This window comes from Schistocerca serialis, chromosome 1, assembly GCF_023864345.2.
Source record: "Schistocerca serialis cubense isolate TAMUIC-IGC-003099 chromosome 1, iqSchSeri2.2, whole genome shotgun sequence".
Taxonomy (NCBI): domain Eukaryota; kingdom Metazoa; phylum Arthropoda; class Insecta; order Orthoptera; family Acrididae; genus Schistocerca; species Schistocerca serialis.
This window is the reverse complement of record NC_064638.1, coordinates 777,872,490-777,886,820: the sequence shown is the minus strand read 5'-3', so window position 1 is coordinate 777,886,820 and position 14,331 is coordinate 777,872,490. Positions and strand designations below refer to the sequence as shown.

The 14,331-nt window shown below is 42.8% G+C and overlaps 1 protein-coding gene across 8 annotated transcripts in view; it reads left to right on the top strand.

Moving 5' to 3' along the window:
• The window catches only part of LOC126483035 (diacylglycerol kinase theta), a 733,775-nt gene that overhangs the window by 204,166 nt on the left and 515,278 nt on the right, over positions 1–14,331 (top strand). For all 8 annotated transcript variants that reach the window (XM_050106590.1, XM_050106584.1, XM_050106589.1 and 5 more), the window contains exon 2: positions 4,430–4,509. In XM_050106590.1, coding sequence (XP_049962547.1) covers positions 4,430–4,509 — 80 coding nt within the window. The remainder of the gene's footprint in view (positions 1–4,429; positions 4,510–14,331) is intronic.

The window sequence follows — 14,331 nt, the reverse complement described above, 5'->3', positions numbered from 1 at the left end:
AAAGCAGCAAAAATGTGATTCATGCGAACAGCTGACACGTTTCCATAGATAGACCGTCGAATTTCGATGGTCCCGTGCCCACTGCAAACGTAATCGACTATGTAGTTGGGTAACATGTGAACACGTAAGGGTGGTCTGCTGCGGAGCTCCATCTTCAACAATGTGCAATAAACAGTGTGCTCCGAAATACTTGTGTGTGCACCAGCATTTGCTCTTTCGGCGCCGGCCAGAGTGGCCGAGCGGTTCTAAGCGCTTCAATCCGGAACCACGCTGCTGCTACGGTCGCAGGTTGGAATCATGCCTCGGGCATGGATGTGTGTGATGTCCTTAGGTTAGTTAGGTTGAAGTAGTTCTAAGCCTAGGGGACTGATGACCTCCGATGTTAAGTCCCATGGTGCTTGAGCCATTTGAGCTCTTTCGGTAGAGAGGCCACAGATCAACTTCTATCCTAAATTACAGAGCAGACAAGTATCCGAGGCCCACGTTTTGTGGAGAGTCGTGGACGCCCAACGATATAGCGCCTAGTGGTGCTTTCCATATCCTTCTTCCTCTTTCTACAGATGCTCAATACAGTAGCACGTGAATATTCGACCAGCTTCGCCGTTTTAGAGGTACTCGTTTACAGCATGTGAGTAATAATAATCTGCCATTTGTTAAAGTCGCTTATTTCAATGGATTTCCTCATTTGCAGCCAATATCTTTGGTAGGGTGATCCCCTGCCCGTGTCTGCTCCGCTTACATACGTTTGTTTTGCGTCACGTGCCCGAAACGCCACTAGGCGGCATCCAACGTCGCGGTGGGCAGTGGTCACAATGTTTTGGCTGATCAGACAAAAAAGTCAAGCTCCAACGAGATGTGGTCAGATGTTAATGTATGTTCGTACATGTATACGGCATCGGTAAGTCTGTAAATAATTAGAGTTGCAATTCTCTGTGACAGATAGAACGGCCAACAAAGTGCATTAGAGCTTGATGTGGGATATAGGGGGCGTGAACAGCGGTGGAGGCTGGGCTGCGTGCGAACGAGAGGGCAGGAATATTTCTTTAAAGTCAGCACCGCCATTAGACTTGTTTACTTACAGCGTTACATTTACAATTACACAAACATGATTTCGGCTTCAGACTGCCATTATCAAGTGCTTTCTGAAAGCAGATTAGACATTAACAGTAAAATACATAACAAGTGATATAACCGTATAACAATCTATATTTGTAATGCTTACTTACAAGTGTTATAAATCGCCTAAGATGGCATATTGTCGTATTAAAATACACTATTTGACGCATTGTCTAAGAGTCAACGTATCTGGCAGAGCTTACTGCCTTGTTTAATTACTGAGTACACCATCTTGACTGAATAACAGTTGGCTAAGTGTCAAATTGCCTTGGTCAGAGAAATTCCTGTTACAAGCAGGTGAGTCTTTGGACTCAATGTCCAATACGATAGGAAAGGTTAGGAGCAATTTATTTTCTGTAGTAGTTGTTACACCAGTAATGAAACAAGGCAGTAAGCTCTGCCAGATATGTCGACTCTTAGACAATGCGTCTAATAGTGTATTTTAATACGACAATATGCCATATTAGACAATTTATAACACTTGTAAGTAAGCATTACAAATATGGATTGTTATACGTTTATATCACTTGTTAAGTATTTCACTGTTATTGTCTAATCTGCTTTCAGAAAACACTTGATAATGGCACTTTGAAGCCGAAATCATGATTGTGTAAGTGTAAATGTAACACCTTAAGTAAACAACAGTCTAATGGCGGTACTGACGTTAAAGAAATGTATTATGACTGTGGCCCCACATTATGAACAAGTTATTGAAGGGCAGGAACACTCTTAGCACACTGGACTCGCATTCGGGAGGACGACGGTTCAATCCCGTCTCCAGCCATCCTGATTTAGGTTTTCCGTGATTTCCCTAAATCGCTTCAGGTAAATGCCGGGATGGTTCCTTTGAAAGGGCACGGCCGATTTCCTTCCCAATTCTTCCCTAACCCGAGCATGAGCTCCGTCTCTAATGACCTAGTTGTCGACGGGACGTTAAACACTAACCGCCACCACCAGGAACACTCGTCGTCAAGATTTCGATCGACGACGTCTGACCACCAAAAGGGAGGATCGGCGTATTGTCCACCAAACACATCACATCCCCTTCACATTTGCGCTGGCCGTCGAAGAATTAGTAGTTGATTGCCTGCAATCTATGTAATGCGGCATCATTCGTCAGAGACTAGCAGCAACTGGACTAGGGAGTTGCCGTCTCATAGCTAGGCTGCCGATAACACCGGAACATAGACGGTTGCGTTTGGAGTGGTGCCTTGTCAGGAATCGTTGACTGCTGACGAATGTCGCGTTATGTGGTCCTTCACTACCGCAGATGGCCACTGCTGGTGAGTATGATGGCAGCCCGGGCAGGCAAAGCTGTGTTACTCCTAATATCAAGGCGTGGGGAGTCGTAGGTTATAACTTCAGGTCACAGCTGGTAGTGGATGAGGAACTCTGGCAGCACAACGATAAGTAACGGACTTCCCGCGTCCTCGTGTGTTGTCTCTCATGCGACAGTATCATGGTACCATTTTGATTAGGAAAGTCCTAGTCCACATATGGCACGTGTCTCGATGAACTGGATGCGTGATGCTGATGTCCTCCCGTGACCAGTAAATCACCCAATCTGCCCCCTGGACCAAGGCGGACGTCATCTCCGTTCATCGATGATACCAAGAACCATTTACAACAGTTTTGGGTCAGCTTGCCTCAGGAGATGATGCAAGGCTTTATGACATCGTTCCCAACCGAATCATTGCAAGCTTCCAGGCCATACTAATAAGTTGGCTCATTTCGCCAAGTTCTTTGTAAATTTGACTCGATTTTGTAATCACTGACATGACATCACGTATCCTCTCAACTCATGAAGTTTCATTTCGTCTATTCTCTGGATGCTTCATTTATTATGCAATGGACTTTATACTGTGAAGAAGATTTGCACATTACTGACAACATCTAAAAGTGTTCATTGTTGATCTCGCTCTAATGGCGACTCAAAAAAATGGTTCAAATGGTTCTGAGCACTATGGCACTTAACATCTATGGTCATCAGTCCCCTAGACCTCAGAACTACTTAAACCTAACTAACCTAAGGACAGCGCACAACACCCAGTCATCACGAGGCAGAGAAAATTTCTGACCCCGCCGGGAATCGAACCTGGGAACCCGGGCGCGGGAAGCGAGAACGCTACCGCACGACCACGAGCTGCGGACTAATGGCGACTCGAGGAGCTGTTGAAGGACAGGTATTACTTTGATCTCTTCGGATTACAAGCTATTGGGAGAGTCATCTGGGCCTGTTCTTAAAGCAGCTGAGTTGTAATGGCGACTCTAATAAGTAGGTTGCAGTAGCGTAAACGATGGTGATTATTCGTATGTGCTTCGGACTCACAGTGCGGTTATTAGCGCCGTTTTCATTGATGCGTGAATATGATTAATATCATTAAAACTCTAAAATATTAACCGTCCTACATTTATTCCTTTAAAACTTGTCGCTGTATGACACTTCAGTACTCTTGAATGCAATATAGCTTGATGACACACTTTTATGTGTGACGATACCATTTTTCTTTGTAGTTACAAACTTCGTTACTCCAAGACTTCTGCACTGAGAATTATTATTGTGAACAATTTGGCGGTGATCGGAGGTCGGTATGTGTGGCCTCATTTCCCTGTATTTTCAGCCAATAAATAAGCAATGAATTATTGCCAACGTTTATCCAGTCACGTCACATCATTCTTACTTCCTGCAGTTGACTTACCGTGTTCCTAATTTTCTTGTAGGTTTAATGGTTTAATGTGACCATGTTGTCGTTTCTTCTGTTTATTGCCCTGTCATTTTCTGTGGGTTTTTTTTTTTTTTTTTTTTTTTTTTTTTTTTTTTTTTTTTTTTTTTTTTTTTTTTTTTTTTTAGCGGTGTTGTTTTCACTCACTGCTTGATCTGTGAATCTTGATTGATTTGTCCCTGATAAACGAATGTTTAGATTAGGTTGTGCATTTTCTCTGCATTAGACCAGTTTGTGCCCGTTTCAGTTCTGACCAGTTAATACATGTATGACAGCGAAGAGGAGTTTATGTAAACATACATATGCGTATTTCTGTAATATTTTGATTTTTTCCTTGTTTATTAAAATGTTTCTTGCTCTTTGCATTGTTTGCTTATATTAGCCGAGATTTTTTGTAAAGCTCAGCAAAGCACTAAAGCTCTTCCTCATCGTTTCTGTCTTGTCGTAATGGATATCTTAACTTCACATACTGAGATCTGAAATTACGACAAAACTTAGCGATGGTTGACAGTGTTGATGACGAATACCTAGAATTTAAGTCTCGCGCTGCTGCGGCAGGTAACTAACAGAGTGCACTCTTCGTGTTTCAGTGTGCAACTTCGTAGTGCACGACCGCTGCCTGAAGACCGTGGTCTCCCCCTGCTCCAGCATCGCAGCCAGTCTCATCAAGGTGAGTACCATACACAGCTGTGTCCGCAGCTGCCGTAAGCAGTAGCCGCGCGTCTGTTTAGTAGAAAACCGCATATTTACATCTCATATCATCTCTTTATGACGCCTTACCCACTCAGCAATTAGAGAATGCTGAGCGAGAGATCACACATCCTTCGATCCCTTTGTCTCCCACTACGTGTCACCTCATTATCTATACGGTAAACCCGGCACAGGTGCCGCATATTTTGTACATTTTGTTATATCGCTGTAGAATTACTCTAGATATTGTTACAAACTAATGGAGCATAAGTTTAAAATTTTTGCATTATATCACGTATGAGCAAAACGACGGTAAGTGTAAATGAAAGGGAGAAAAGCAGGAACAAAGGAATTGCATGAGCCGGGCCTCTCCCTGGAAACCTATATAGATGCCGATCTTTCGCGGGAGAGATTCCGCCTGCAAAATAATTAACAACAAAATAAAACTTAAGCTCATTTCTGCAACTTAAATATAACAGAGGTCTATAACAGACAACAAGACAACTACTTGCGTACAACTGAGTACCAGTATGACATGAATCATAATTTACAACATTAACTTACGTAATATTTTAATTTCGATTTACAGCGTACAAGATACAAATTTAAATAGATTATTTCTTAGTCCTTTGTTCTTTAGAATCTTTCCTACCATATTCTACACACATGTTCACATACATAGAGCATGTTTCGTGGAGCTAGTGGTTGCAGCTCACACATTGGATTCAGTCATCTATGTGTGGTTAGGAAATAATTTTCCCAACATTCACAGCAGCGTTTTTGTTCTAAATTAATTAAGTTATCTATCAGTCCCAGCTGGTACGGACAGACTGAGGAGCAGTATTCAAGTAGTGGTTGAACAAGGGTTTTACAAGCTACCTGCTTTGTAGGTGGAATACACTTCCAGTGAACCTGGAATCTGTGATTAGTATTATGTGGTTGTTTCATTTTAAATCACTCCTAGATTATGGATGTGACTGCTTCCAGCGATTGTTCTGCAATCGTGTAACCATCCAATAACGCGTCTTTCTGCCTTTTTATGTGCAATATATTTTACATTTGTTTACGTTGTGGATCAACTGACAACCCCTGCAACAAGTGTTGATCCTGTGCAGGTTTTCCTGCATTTCGCTACAGGTTTTTAGCGTCGGGTTTTCTCTGTAAACAACAGCATCATCCGCGCAGCTGCCAGGTTAGCCGAGAGCGCTAATGCGCTGCTTCCTGCACTCGGATAGGCGTGCTGCCATTGAATCCGTCCGGCGGATTTACGACGAAGGCCGGTGTGCCGGCCAGCCTGGATATGGTTTTTAGGCGGTTTTCCACATCCCACTAGGTGAATACTGGGCTGGTCTCCACGACCCGCCTCAGTTACATGACTCGCAGACATTTGAACACATTCGTACTATTTCATAGATTAAACTAGACGCAGACACGTGGGGTACACTCATTCCATCCTGGGGGGTACAGGAAGGGCATCTGGCCACCCTCTGACACTAACATCTCCAAATCCATAGTAAAAAGGCCGACCCCGCGGTGAAGTGGGACAAAGGCCCAAAGAAAAGATGATGAAAATGAACAGCATCATCCGCAAAAAGCCTCTTGGAACTTCCAACTTTATCCACTGGTTCATTTATATATATTGCGAAAAGTAATGGTCCTATAACAACTCCTTGGGCTATGTCCGAAGTTACTTTTACGTTTGAAAATTTCTCTCCCTTGAGAATAACCTGACATGTTCCAATTGCAAAAAACTCTTCAATGCAATCACACACCTACTCTGATATTCTGTATGCTCAATCAATATGTCACAGTGAGGAAATGTATGGAAAACTTTCAAGAGGACAAGAACTACAGCATCAACCTGGACGTCAGTATCTACTGGTTTCTGTATCTCGTGGGCGAAAGAGCAGGCTGGGTTTCCCACAATCGTTGTTTCTAGAGTCCACATTGATTGCTGCAGAGGAGATTTCCGGTCTCTGAAGCGTTATAATACTCGAGTATGAAACATGTTTGAAAACTACAACAGACCGAAGCCAGAGAAGTAGACCTATAGCTTTGTGCGCCTGTTCGATGACACTTATTGAAAATGGGAGAAACGTGCCCAAGCTAAATGGAATGACGCTCAATCAGCAAATCCCGTCTGACACTGCGGAGTGTGGACACTTGTCAGACCGCGTTTAAGCATAGAAGAGCGCATTCTTTCTCAGAAAATAGCTGCAAAAGCACAAGGATGCAACTTGTGAAGCTCGTTTGTAACATGGTTCAGTTCTTAAACAGACACGACGTTCGTCCGGTATATCAAAAAATATGCAAACTCACGCAGCGAGAAACCCTTTAAAATGAAGCAACTGGAACCTGAAACATGTCTGAGAACGTGTCTTGTACAGCTCTGACAGGCATCCACTGCCACCTATTGCAGTTCTATACTCTTTATTAAGGTAGTGTGGAACGTGGGGCAAAGTAAATGCAGTCGCCATCAAGATCTCTGTAGTATCAGAGAGAATGGTTCTGGAGACCTCAAACACAATATTGTACGAGTAAAGATGTCACTGTAGTGGTCAATGCAGTGCTGAGAGTACGCGTGCGGTTTCTTCAAGATTAGGAGGCACTCATCACATCGCCCCATTATGCCGAGAATTAGATGATAGTGCAGCCCTGTGAGACGCCGAGACCTCTGCGGACGTTCGGCGCGCTTACAGAATAAGACAGAACTCCACCGACCAACTCTCAGAGGTGATTGTACACATCAAAATAATACAAATGTCCAGTAAACACGGGGTCTGAAGTGGATAATACCTTAAGAGCTATGAGCACTTGTCCAGTGGAAAAGATGTGTCGCACAGCACCGAAGATGAAAAAGTGATTATAGCTCTTAGCTACGCCCTTCAGAGGCCATGTTTACTGGGGCTTCATTCTTGTTTTTGTCCATATAAATTTCTCAAAACGTGTAAAGCAAGGAGTTTTCAGTAGAAGGGATTTGTCTCACTGTACCGAAGATGGCCTAGAGGCCATTGTCGTTAAGGTATGCGTTTAAGAGCCCATGTTTACTAGACATTTTTCCTAGTTTTTATCTGTACTGGAAGTTTACCTGCGGAGTTCTGGTTCACCTTATATAGCAGCATTCAGTAAAACCAGACCAATAGTTTCTAAATATGCTCTAATTCTATGCACAACATCTTTTTTTTATAAGGATAAATCATTAAAATTGTTACTAGTACTAGCTGTATGCATGATGGAGTAGCACCATTTAGCCTTGTAAACCATCTGTAGGCAAATACATCTAGGAAGTCAGGGCTCTAGCGTTTAAGAGGCTAGGTCTGACTTGGGTGCTGGTTGTAAGTGTAGCATTGTAATGTAGGTAAGCAACTAGAAAACAGCCGGTAGAGGGCAACACTCACTGCAATTCCGAGACAGTACAGTCCTGTGGCTTTTGATAAGAGCAGTCGGAGTAGAAGATTTATCCAATATTCGATCTCCTCAACTGTTAGTTTTTAGTTTGTAAGACATTTAGTTAAATTAGACGGTAAAATAATTTCAGAGAATAAAAACAAGCACTCACTGTAAACTAGCTCCCTCAGAATGAACAAAAACTCATACAAAACAGAAGAAACCGCAGTCCATCTGACCTTCTTGACAGTCGGCCAAAATAAATAGCTGTAAAAAGAAAAAAAAAAATGTTGCACAGGGTACGCCCATGAGACGGTTCCACATGAATAGCCCAGAGCCTACACAGCATCGCAGGTACACTGCTCCACATGTCGAGCACACACGATTTGGGAATCACTCACAAGGCGCACCTTGACCACAGTACGGAAAGTATGGAAAATCTAGATCAGCATCACTGGACCGGGATTTAAATCACACTCCTTACTAAGATGATTGGAATGCCTTAAACTAATATGCAACCTTTGTTGGTAAAGAAGGCGTGGTTCATTATATGTCCAATTTGTATTCAATATCTGTGACGCACTATCATGTAAGACTTACTACATGTTTCAGAGGTACATGTTAAATGTTATCTGGTACTTTAGGAATTCCTGACTGATAGATTCTACTATAGTAGATACCACGCATAGTTGTGATAAGAAAGTTACTACTGCATTTTATTTCGCCTTCATAGGTACTCTGTAAACCACTATAATGTGCATGGCGGAGAGTACTTATCATTGTACCACATATTAGGATTTTTTCCTGTTCCAGTCCCCTGTGTTGCGCGAAAGGATAATTGGTGAAATGCGTTTGTGCGGGCCGTAATTAGTCTAACTTCACTGTCCTTACGGAGGCAATATGTAAGGGGATGATGATTATCTCTAGATTCCTCACTTAACATTGGTTCTTGAAAATTTGTAAGTATATTTACGTAGGAAAACTGACGTTTACCTTCAAGAGCCTGCCAATTCAGGAATTTCAACTTTTTCCTGAGGCTCTTCCGTGAGTCAAACAGCCTGTTACCATTCGTGCCGTCCTTCTTTACAGACGTTCAAATCGTTTGTCGGTCCTATTTGCGATGGACCCCCACACACTTGAGCAATATTCTAAAATAAGACACACATGTGAAATGAAAGCAGTCTCATTTGTAGACTTGACTTGTACTACCATATTCTGGTCACCCATCTTGAGCTACATTCCACTTCTTGATGTCAGATGGAAGAGCGCACTACTATGTGAATGCCGCAAGATGGCTAATAACCCCGACATCCCATTATTGAACGATGTATTACCTGTGCACCGAAAAAGGTTAAAATCAAACATCCCAGTCCTATCACACCCAGGACTCTCAAGGAAATGGGATTCAGTACCATCGACTAGTGGAAACGCTGCTGGCAGCTAAACTGTCCTCCACAGTGCCTGAAACTGCTCTGCAGCCACAAGAATCTCCCTGCATTCGACTAGGCTCGGGCAGTTTGAACTGTCGTGAACCGCATCCGAACAGGAAGTGGAAGACGCGCACTCTCTCCACAAGTGGGGCAAATCTTCATCACTACCGTGTGACTGTGGTGCGATACGACAGACAGTTGTATCAAGATGTTCCACACGTGCCTACAAGGGTACTTTTGAAGATTTCCTGACAGCGACGAGTGTTGGGATATAATACATAAAAGACCTTCATACCCACATATAGTTGTTGTCACTTGGGTTATTTTACACTGGAGAGCTGTGTTTTCATCTTGACTTGTACTAGTTTTGTAATCTTTGTATATGTATTACCATACGATGAATAAAATGAAATAATTGATATTGTAGTCATAGGACACTACGTTTTTTCCATGTGAAATTATAAATTCACATTTCTGTACGAGCAAAACAAGTTGCCCATCTTTGCTCCACTTTGAATTCTTATCAAGATCTGACTAAATATTTTTGCACCCTTTATCGGATAACACTGCATTATAGATGACTGCATTATCTGCGAAAAGACTGAGGTCACTATTAACAGTCACTATTAGTATTGTTTGCGAGGACATTAATACTTCCGTTGAGCATGCCTAACAGTGATCGATCGTATTCACCACTCAGTTTCCCCTTTACTTGCAGTTTCAGTATTATCGGGTAGGTTTGGATATGTCGACTGTAGTTCGCAAACGTTTGTGAGAATCGCCCTGTGAGGCAGATATTAAGTATTAGTCACTCCATTTATGTCTCTCAAAAATATTTATCGCGTTTGCAAGATATTAAGTATCTGAGTCAATTAAGAATGGCAAAGTAATGTAACCGCTATATCTGGTGTTTGTCGCTAAGTAGTAAGAAGTACGGACGCTGTAATAAGTATTGTTCACAAAAACGTTTTCTTCAGTTATACTAAAGAATGACCAGGGCGCTGGTGATAGAATGCTTCTCAGAGACACACAATCTGTGACTGCTTCATCGCCTCCTATCCCAGCGTTCCAGCGCACGTTGTTCGCTGCGTTACTGTGGTCTCCTGGTTACTTCATATGAGCTAGTGCTAGTGCACAAGTATCTGTGTTCCGCTGCCCTTCACACAGTGTTTCTACGTAATGTAAAGACGCAGGTGGTGTCCTCAGCTGAAAAAATTACAGTTCGCCAGTTATGACCGAAAGCATCGGTTGATGCGCTTGCAGCTGTTGGAAAAGAAAAGAAAGTCCTCTAAGACAAAGTTTTTAGACGAGAAAGGAGTGTCGAATCCATTCGCTCAGTATCTGCGTCGGTGACAGGGTGCGAGCTTCCACACTGAATTCGTGACAACGAGCTAAAAAAGCCCGTCCACTTTTCTGCGACGTGAGGAAGCAATGAGTCAGATGTGTGCTGATATGGTATGGACAGCTTATAAGCTGGATGTGATGAGCAGTGTCTTGTCTGCGTGTTCTTATGAAGATAGATACGAATGGAAAGACGATAGTCCGTCTCCTAAGCTCATTTTGTTCGACTGACATGTCACTACCCCCTAAACACAAAGTCTTAAGCGACGGATTTGTTGTATGAACTGCTCTGGTGCACTTGTAGTGTTAATCCTCTACAGTAATCCGAACTGTTATCTGGCTGAATAGCCCCTGACTCAGTCGTTGTTTATTATTCGATCAGCCCGCTCTACCTACAGAATAAAAAAAGAAGGACCAGTGCAGTTGCGGTGTTAAGTGCCCGCCTCCACGCACAGCTCAGCGAGAGGCCCGTTATCTGTTAAAGTTGCCTACCCACGTTCCAGTTTCCGCAGTCTCTTTGGTGACTCAGTCCCAGAGGTCTGAAGTTTGGGATAGGATTCGTGTCTGCTCAAACAAGATTCGGAAGACTGTTTTAGGCAACAGCAAATTTTCGTACTTCATGTGATGTTCGGTGCAGCGACGGCAAACTATTAAAATAGAGTGTCGTGCGTAACTACTCCCACATTCACACGAAATGCTATAAACGTTTGGGATTCTGAGACTCTGACTAGCCTTCACAGGACGCAACATATCTTTGATTTCCTTAAACAAGCAAAATACAGTTTTAATCCCATGTTCGTATAAGATTCATCCAGTTATACTTGATGTTGCTTCGAAGAAGGGAAGTAACGCCATGCGTTGATCTTGTGTTGCTTGATCAGAATTGAATTTGGATTTTGAAAACGCAAATCCAAATCTAATTAAGTAAAACAGCAAGTAGAGTACAATGTAAGATAACCTTGTACCAAACTACGAGTAGGTATTTCTATCTAAATATTTGTTTTATGTTTGCCTTCACAGGACGCAACGTCTCTTTGATTTCCTTAAGCATACAAAATACAGTTTTAATCCCATGTCCGTATAAGATTCGTCCAGTTATACTTGATGTTGCTTCGAAGAAGGGAAGTAACGCCATGTGTTGATCTTGTGTTGCTTGATCAGAATTGAATTTGGATTTTGAAAACGCAAATCCAAGTCTAATTTGTGGTGTCACCGCCAGGCACCACACTTGCTAGGTGGTAGCCTTTAAGTCGGCCGCGGTCCGTTAGTATACGTCGGACCCGCGTGTCGCCACTGTCAGTGATTGCAGACCGAGCGCCGCCACACGGCAGGTCTAGAGAGACGTCCTAGCACTCGCCCCAGTTGTACAGACGACTTTGCTAGCGATGCTACACTGACAAATACGCTCTCATTTGCCGAGACGATAGTTAGCATAGCCTTCAGCTACGTCATTTGCTACGACCTAGCAAGGCGCCATTACCAGTTTATATTGAGATTGTAATTATGTATAAACAAGAGCGATGTTCTCCAATTATGGATTAAAGTTAAGTATTCCAGCCGCTACGTTCTTTTCTTCATAGTATAACTCCTTTAACTGTTCCAGACCTCACGCCAGTCTGCGTGAGATTAAACGCGTGCATTTCGGCCTCCTCTAGCAACACGGTGTTGGCTTTTCTGCCAACACATCATAATTAAGTAACACAGCAAGTAGAGTACAATGCAAGATAACCTTGTACCAAACTACGAGTAGGTATTTCTAACTAAATCTTTGTTTTATGTTTGCAAAGGCAGGGCTAAGTCTACATTTCTTATCTTCGTCTGATAGTGTATATTATTTTATGAAACTTATTGTTCCGCACCTTATTCCGATGTCGTGAGTAAATACAAATTAACGATGGGAGACGATTAACATCAGCGATACAGACGTAATTTGTTACCGATGTTGTTCTTTTATTCTACCGCGTGCAACCCACGACTATCGGTTTATTTTTAAAAGCACATTACTGTCTTAGGGCACCACTGAGACGTATCACACGATTAGCGCACAGAGAGTGTGTCTAAATACACCTAATAATATTGTAACTCTCATTTCACACTTCGAGGGGTTGTATTTTAGAGCGAGCTTTGAATCTTGTATTTTAGAGCGAGCTTTGAATTCTTTCCTCTAATACTAAAGTTGTTAGCACTGAGCAATATTACGTCCTTACTACAAGGACTCGCTGGAAAGCAATGGCTCCGAATTTTTTATGTGAAAATTTAAAACTTCTCAAATAAAACAAACTTTATTAATATTCTATATCTTTATTCTACATGTCCATATTTATTTATTGTCGTAGTCATCCTGGCGAACCCATTTCTCCCAATGAGAGACGTTTGTTGACATCGTCCCTGTAAAATGGTTCACTTTGTTGATGATGTTCCAATCTCACCTCTGCTTCCACAGCTACATCCTATCAAACTGAAATTCTTTAAGTTCTTTAAGTTTGCTCTCTTGTCTTGGGCGTCAACATGGTGAACCCAGCTTTCACCACCTGGTAAGGAATCCGACACTCTCACACTCAAAACAAAAAAAAAAGTTAACAGATGCCCATTCTCCTCTGTTTGATAACACGAGTAAGTATTCGAGGCACCCACCGTGCACAGACTTTTCTGTACTGCAGTTCTGCAGTTATGGCCTGTGCATGCTCCCGTGAGATGCCACACTTACATGAGAGGTGTGTCTGTGTTATCCGACGATTTTCTTTGATGTTCATCATCCGAACTCCGACGAGTCTCGTCGGTTGCCGTACGCGCTCGTCCAATCCGAGCTCTGTAACACACGTCGAGGTTAGCACCACTGTCTCCTTCAAAAATGGCTCTGAGCACTATGGGACTCAACTGCTGTGGTCATACGTCCCCTAGAACTACTTAAACCTAACTAACCTAAGGACAGCACACAACACCCAGCCATCACGAGGCAGAGAAAATCCCTGACCCCGCCGGGAATCGAACCCGGGAACCCGGGCGTGGGAAGCGAGAACGCTACCGCACGACCACGAGATGCGGGCCACTGTCTCCTTCGTTAAGAGCAAGAACAACCCAGCGTCACACGTTACTAGTGTCGATACAGTCGTCATCGTGCACAGCTCTCAGTTTTCTATGGATTTCAATCAGAGGCTCGTTTTCTGTGGATGGAAACCCAATTACAGCAGTCTGTTTTCCGCGCACCGACATAGTTACATTACTCATCGCCATGTTACACGGTACAATACGGAGCCCTCTAGTGGCAGAGGGTTGCAGCTTGCGTCACCAAAGCAGGAAAGTCGACCGAGTAATATGCATGACGTAATACCTCAACCTATACTGAGAACAGAATAAAAACTTCGGAGGCATTTCTTTTGAGCACGGCCTCGTATGTTGCTTACAAATATAGTAATTGCTGGAATCGCCTAAAATTGCGGTCGCTCTCTCTCCCAACAGACGCTGGAGATTGAAATATTTCATGTTACGTGGGTTCCTGAAGCACAAGAAGCGTTCGTACGTATTGAAAAAGGTATCTACTCGGTCCTCACTACAAGCCCTCAAACAGTGTAACAAATATAAATATGGTTTTACATAAGCAAACCTCTTTGGAAATTGCGTCGGAAAGGATACATATGACTTGA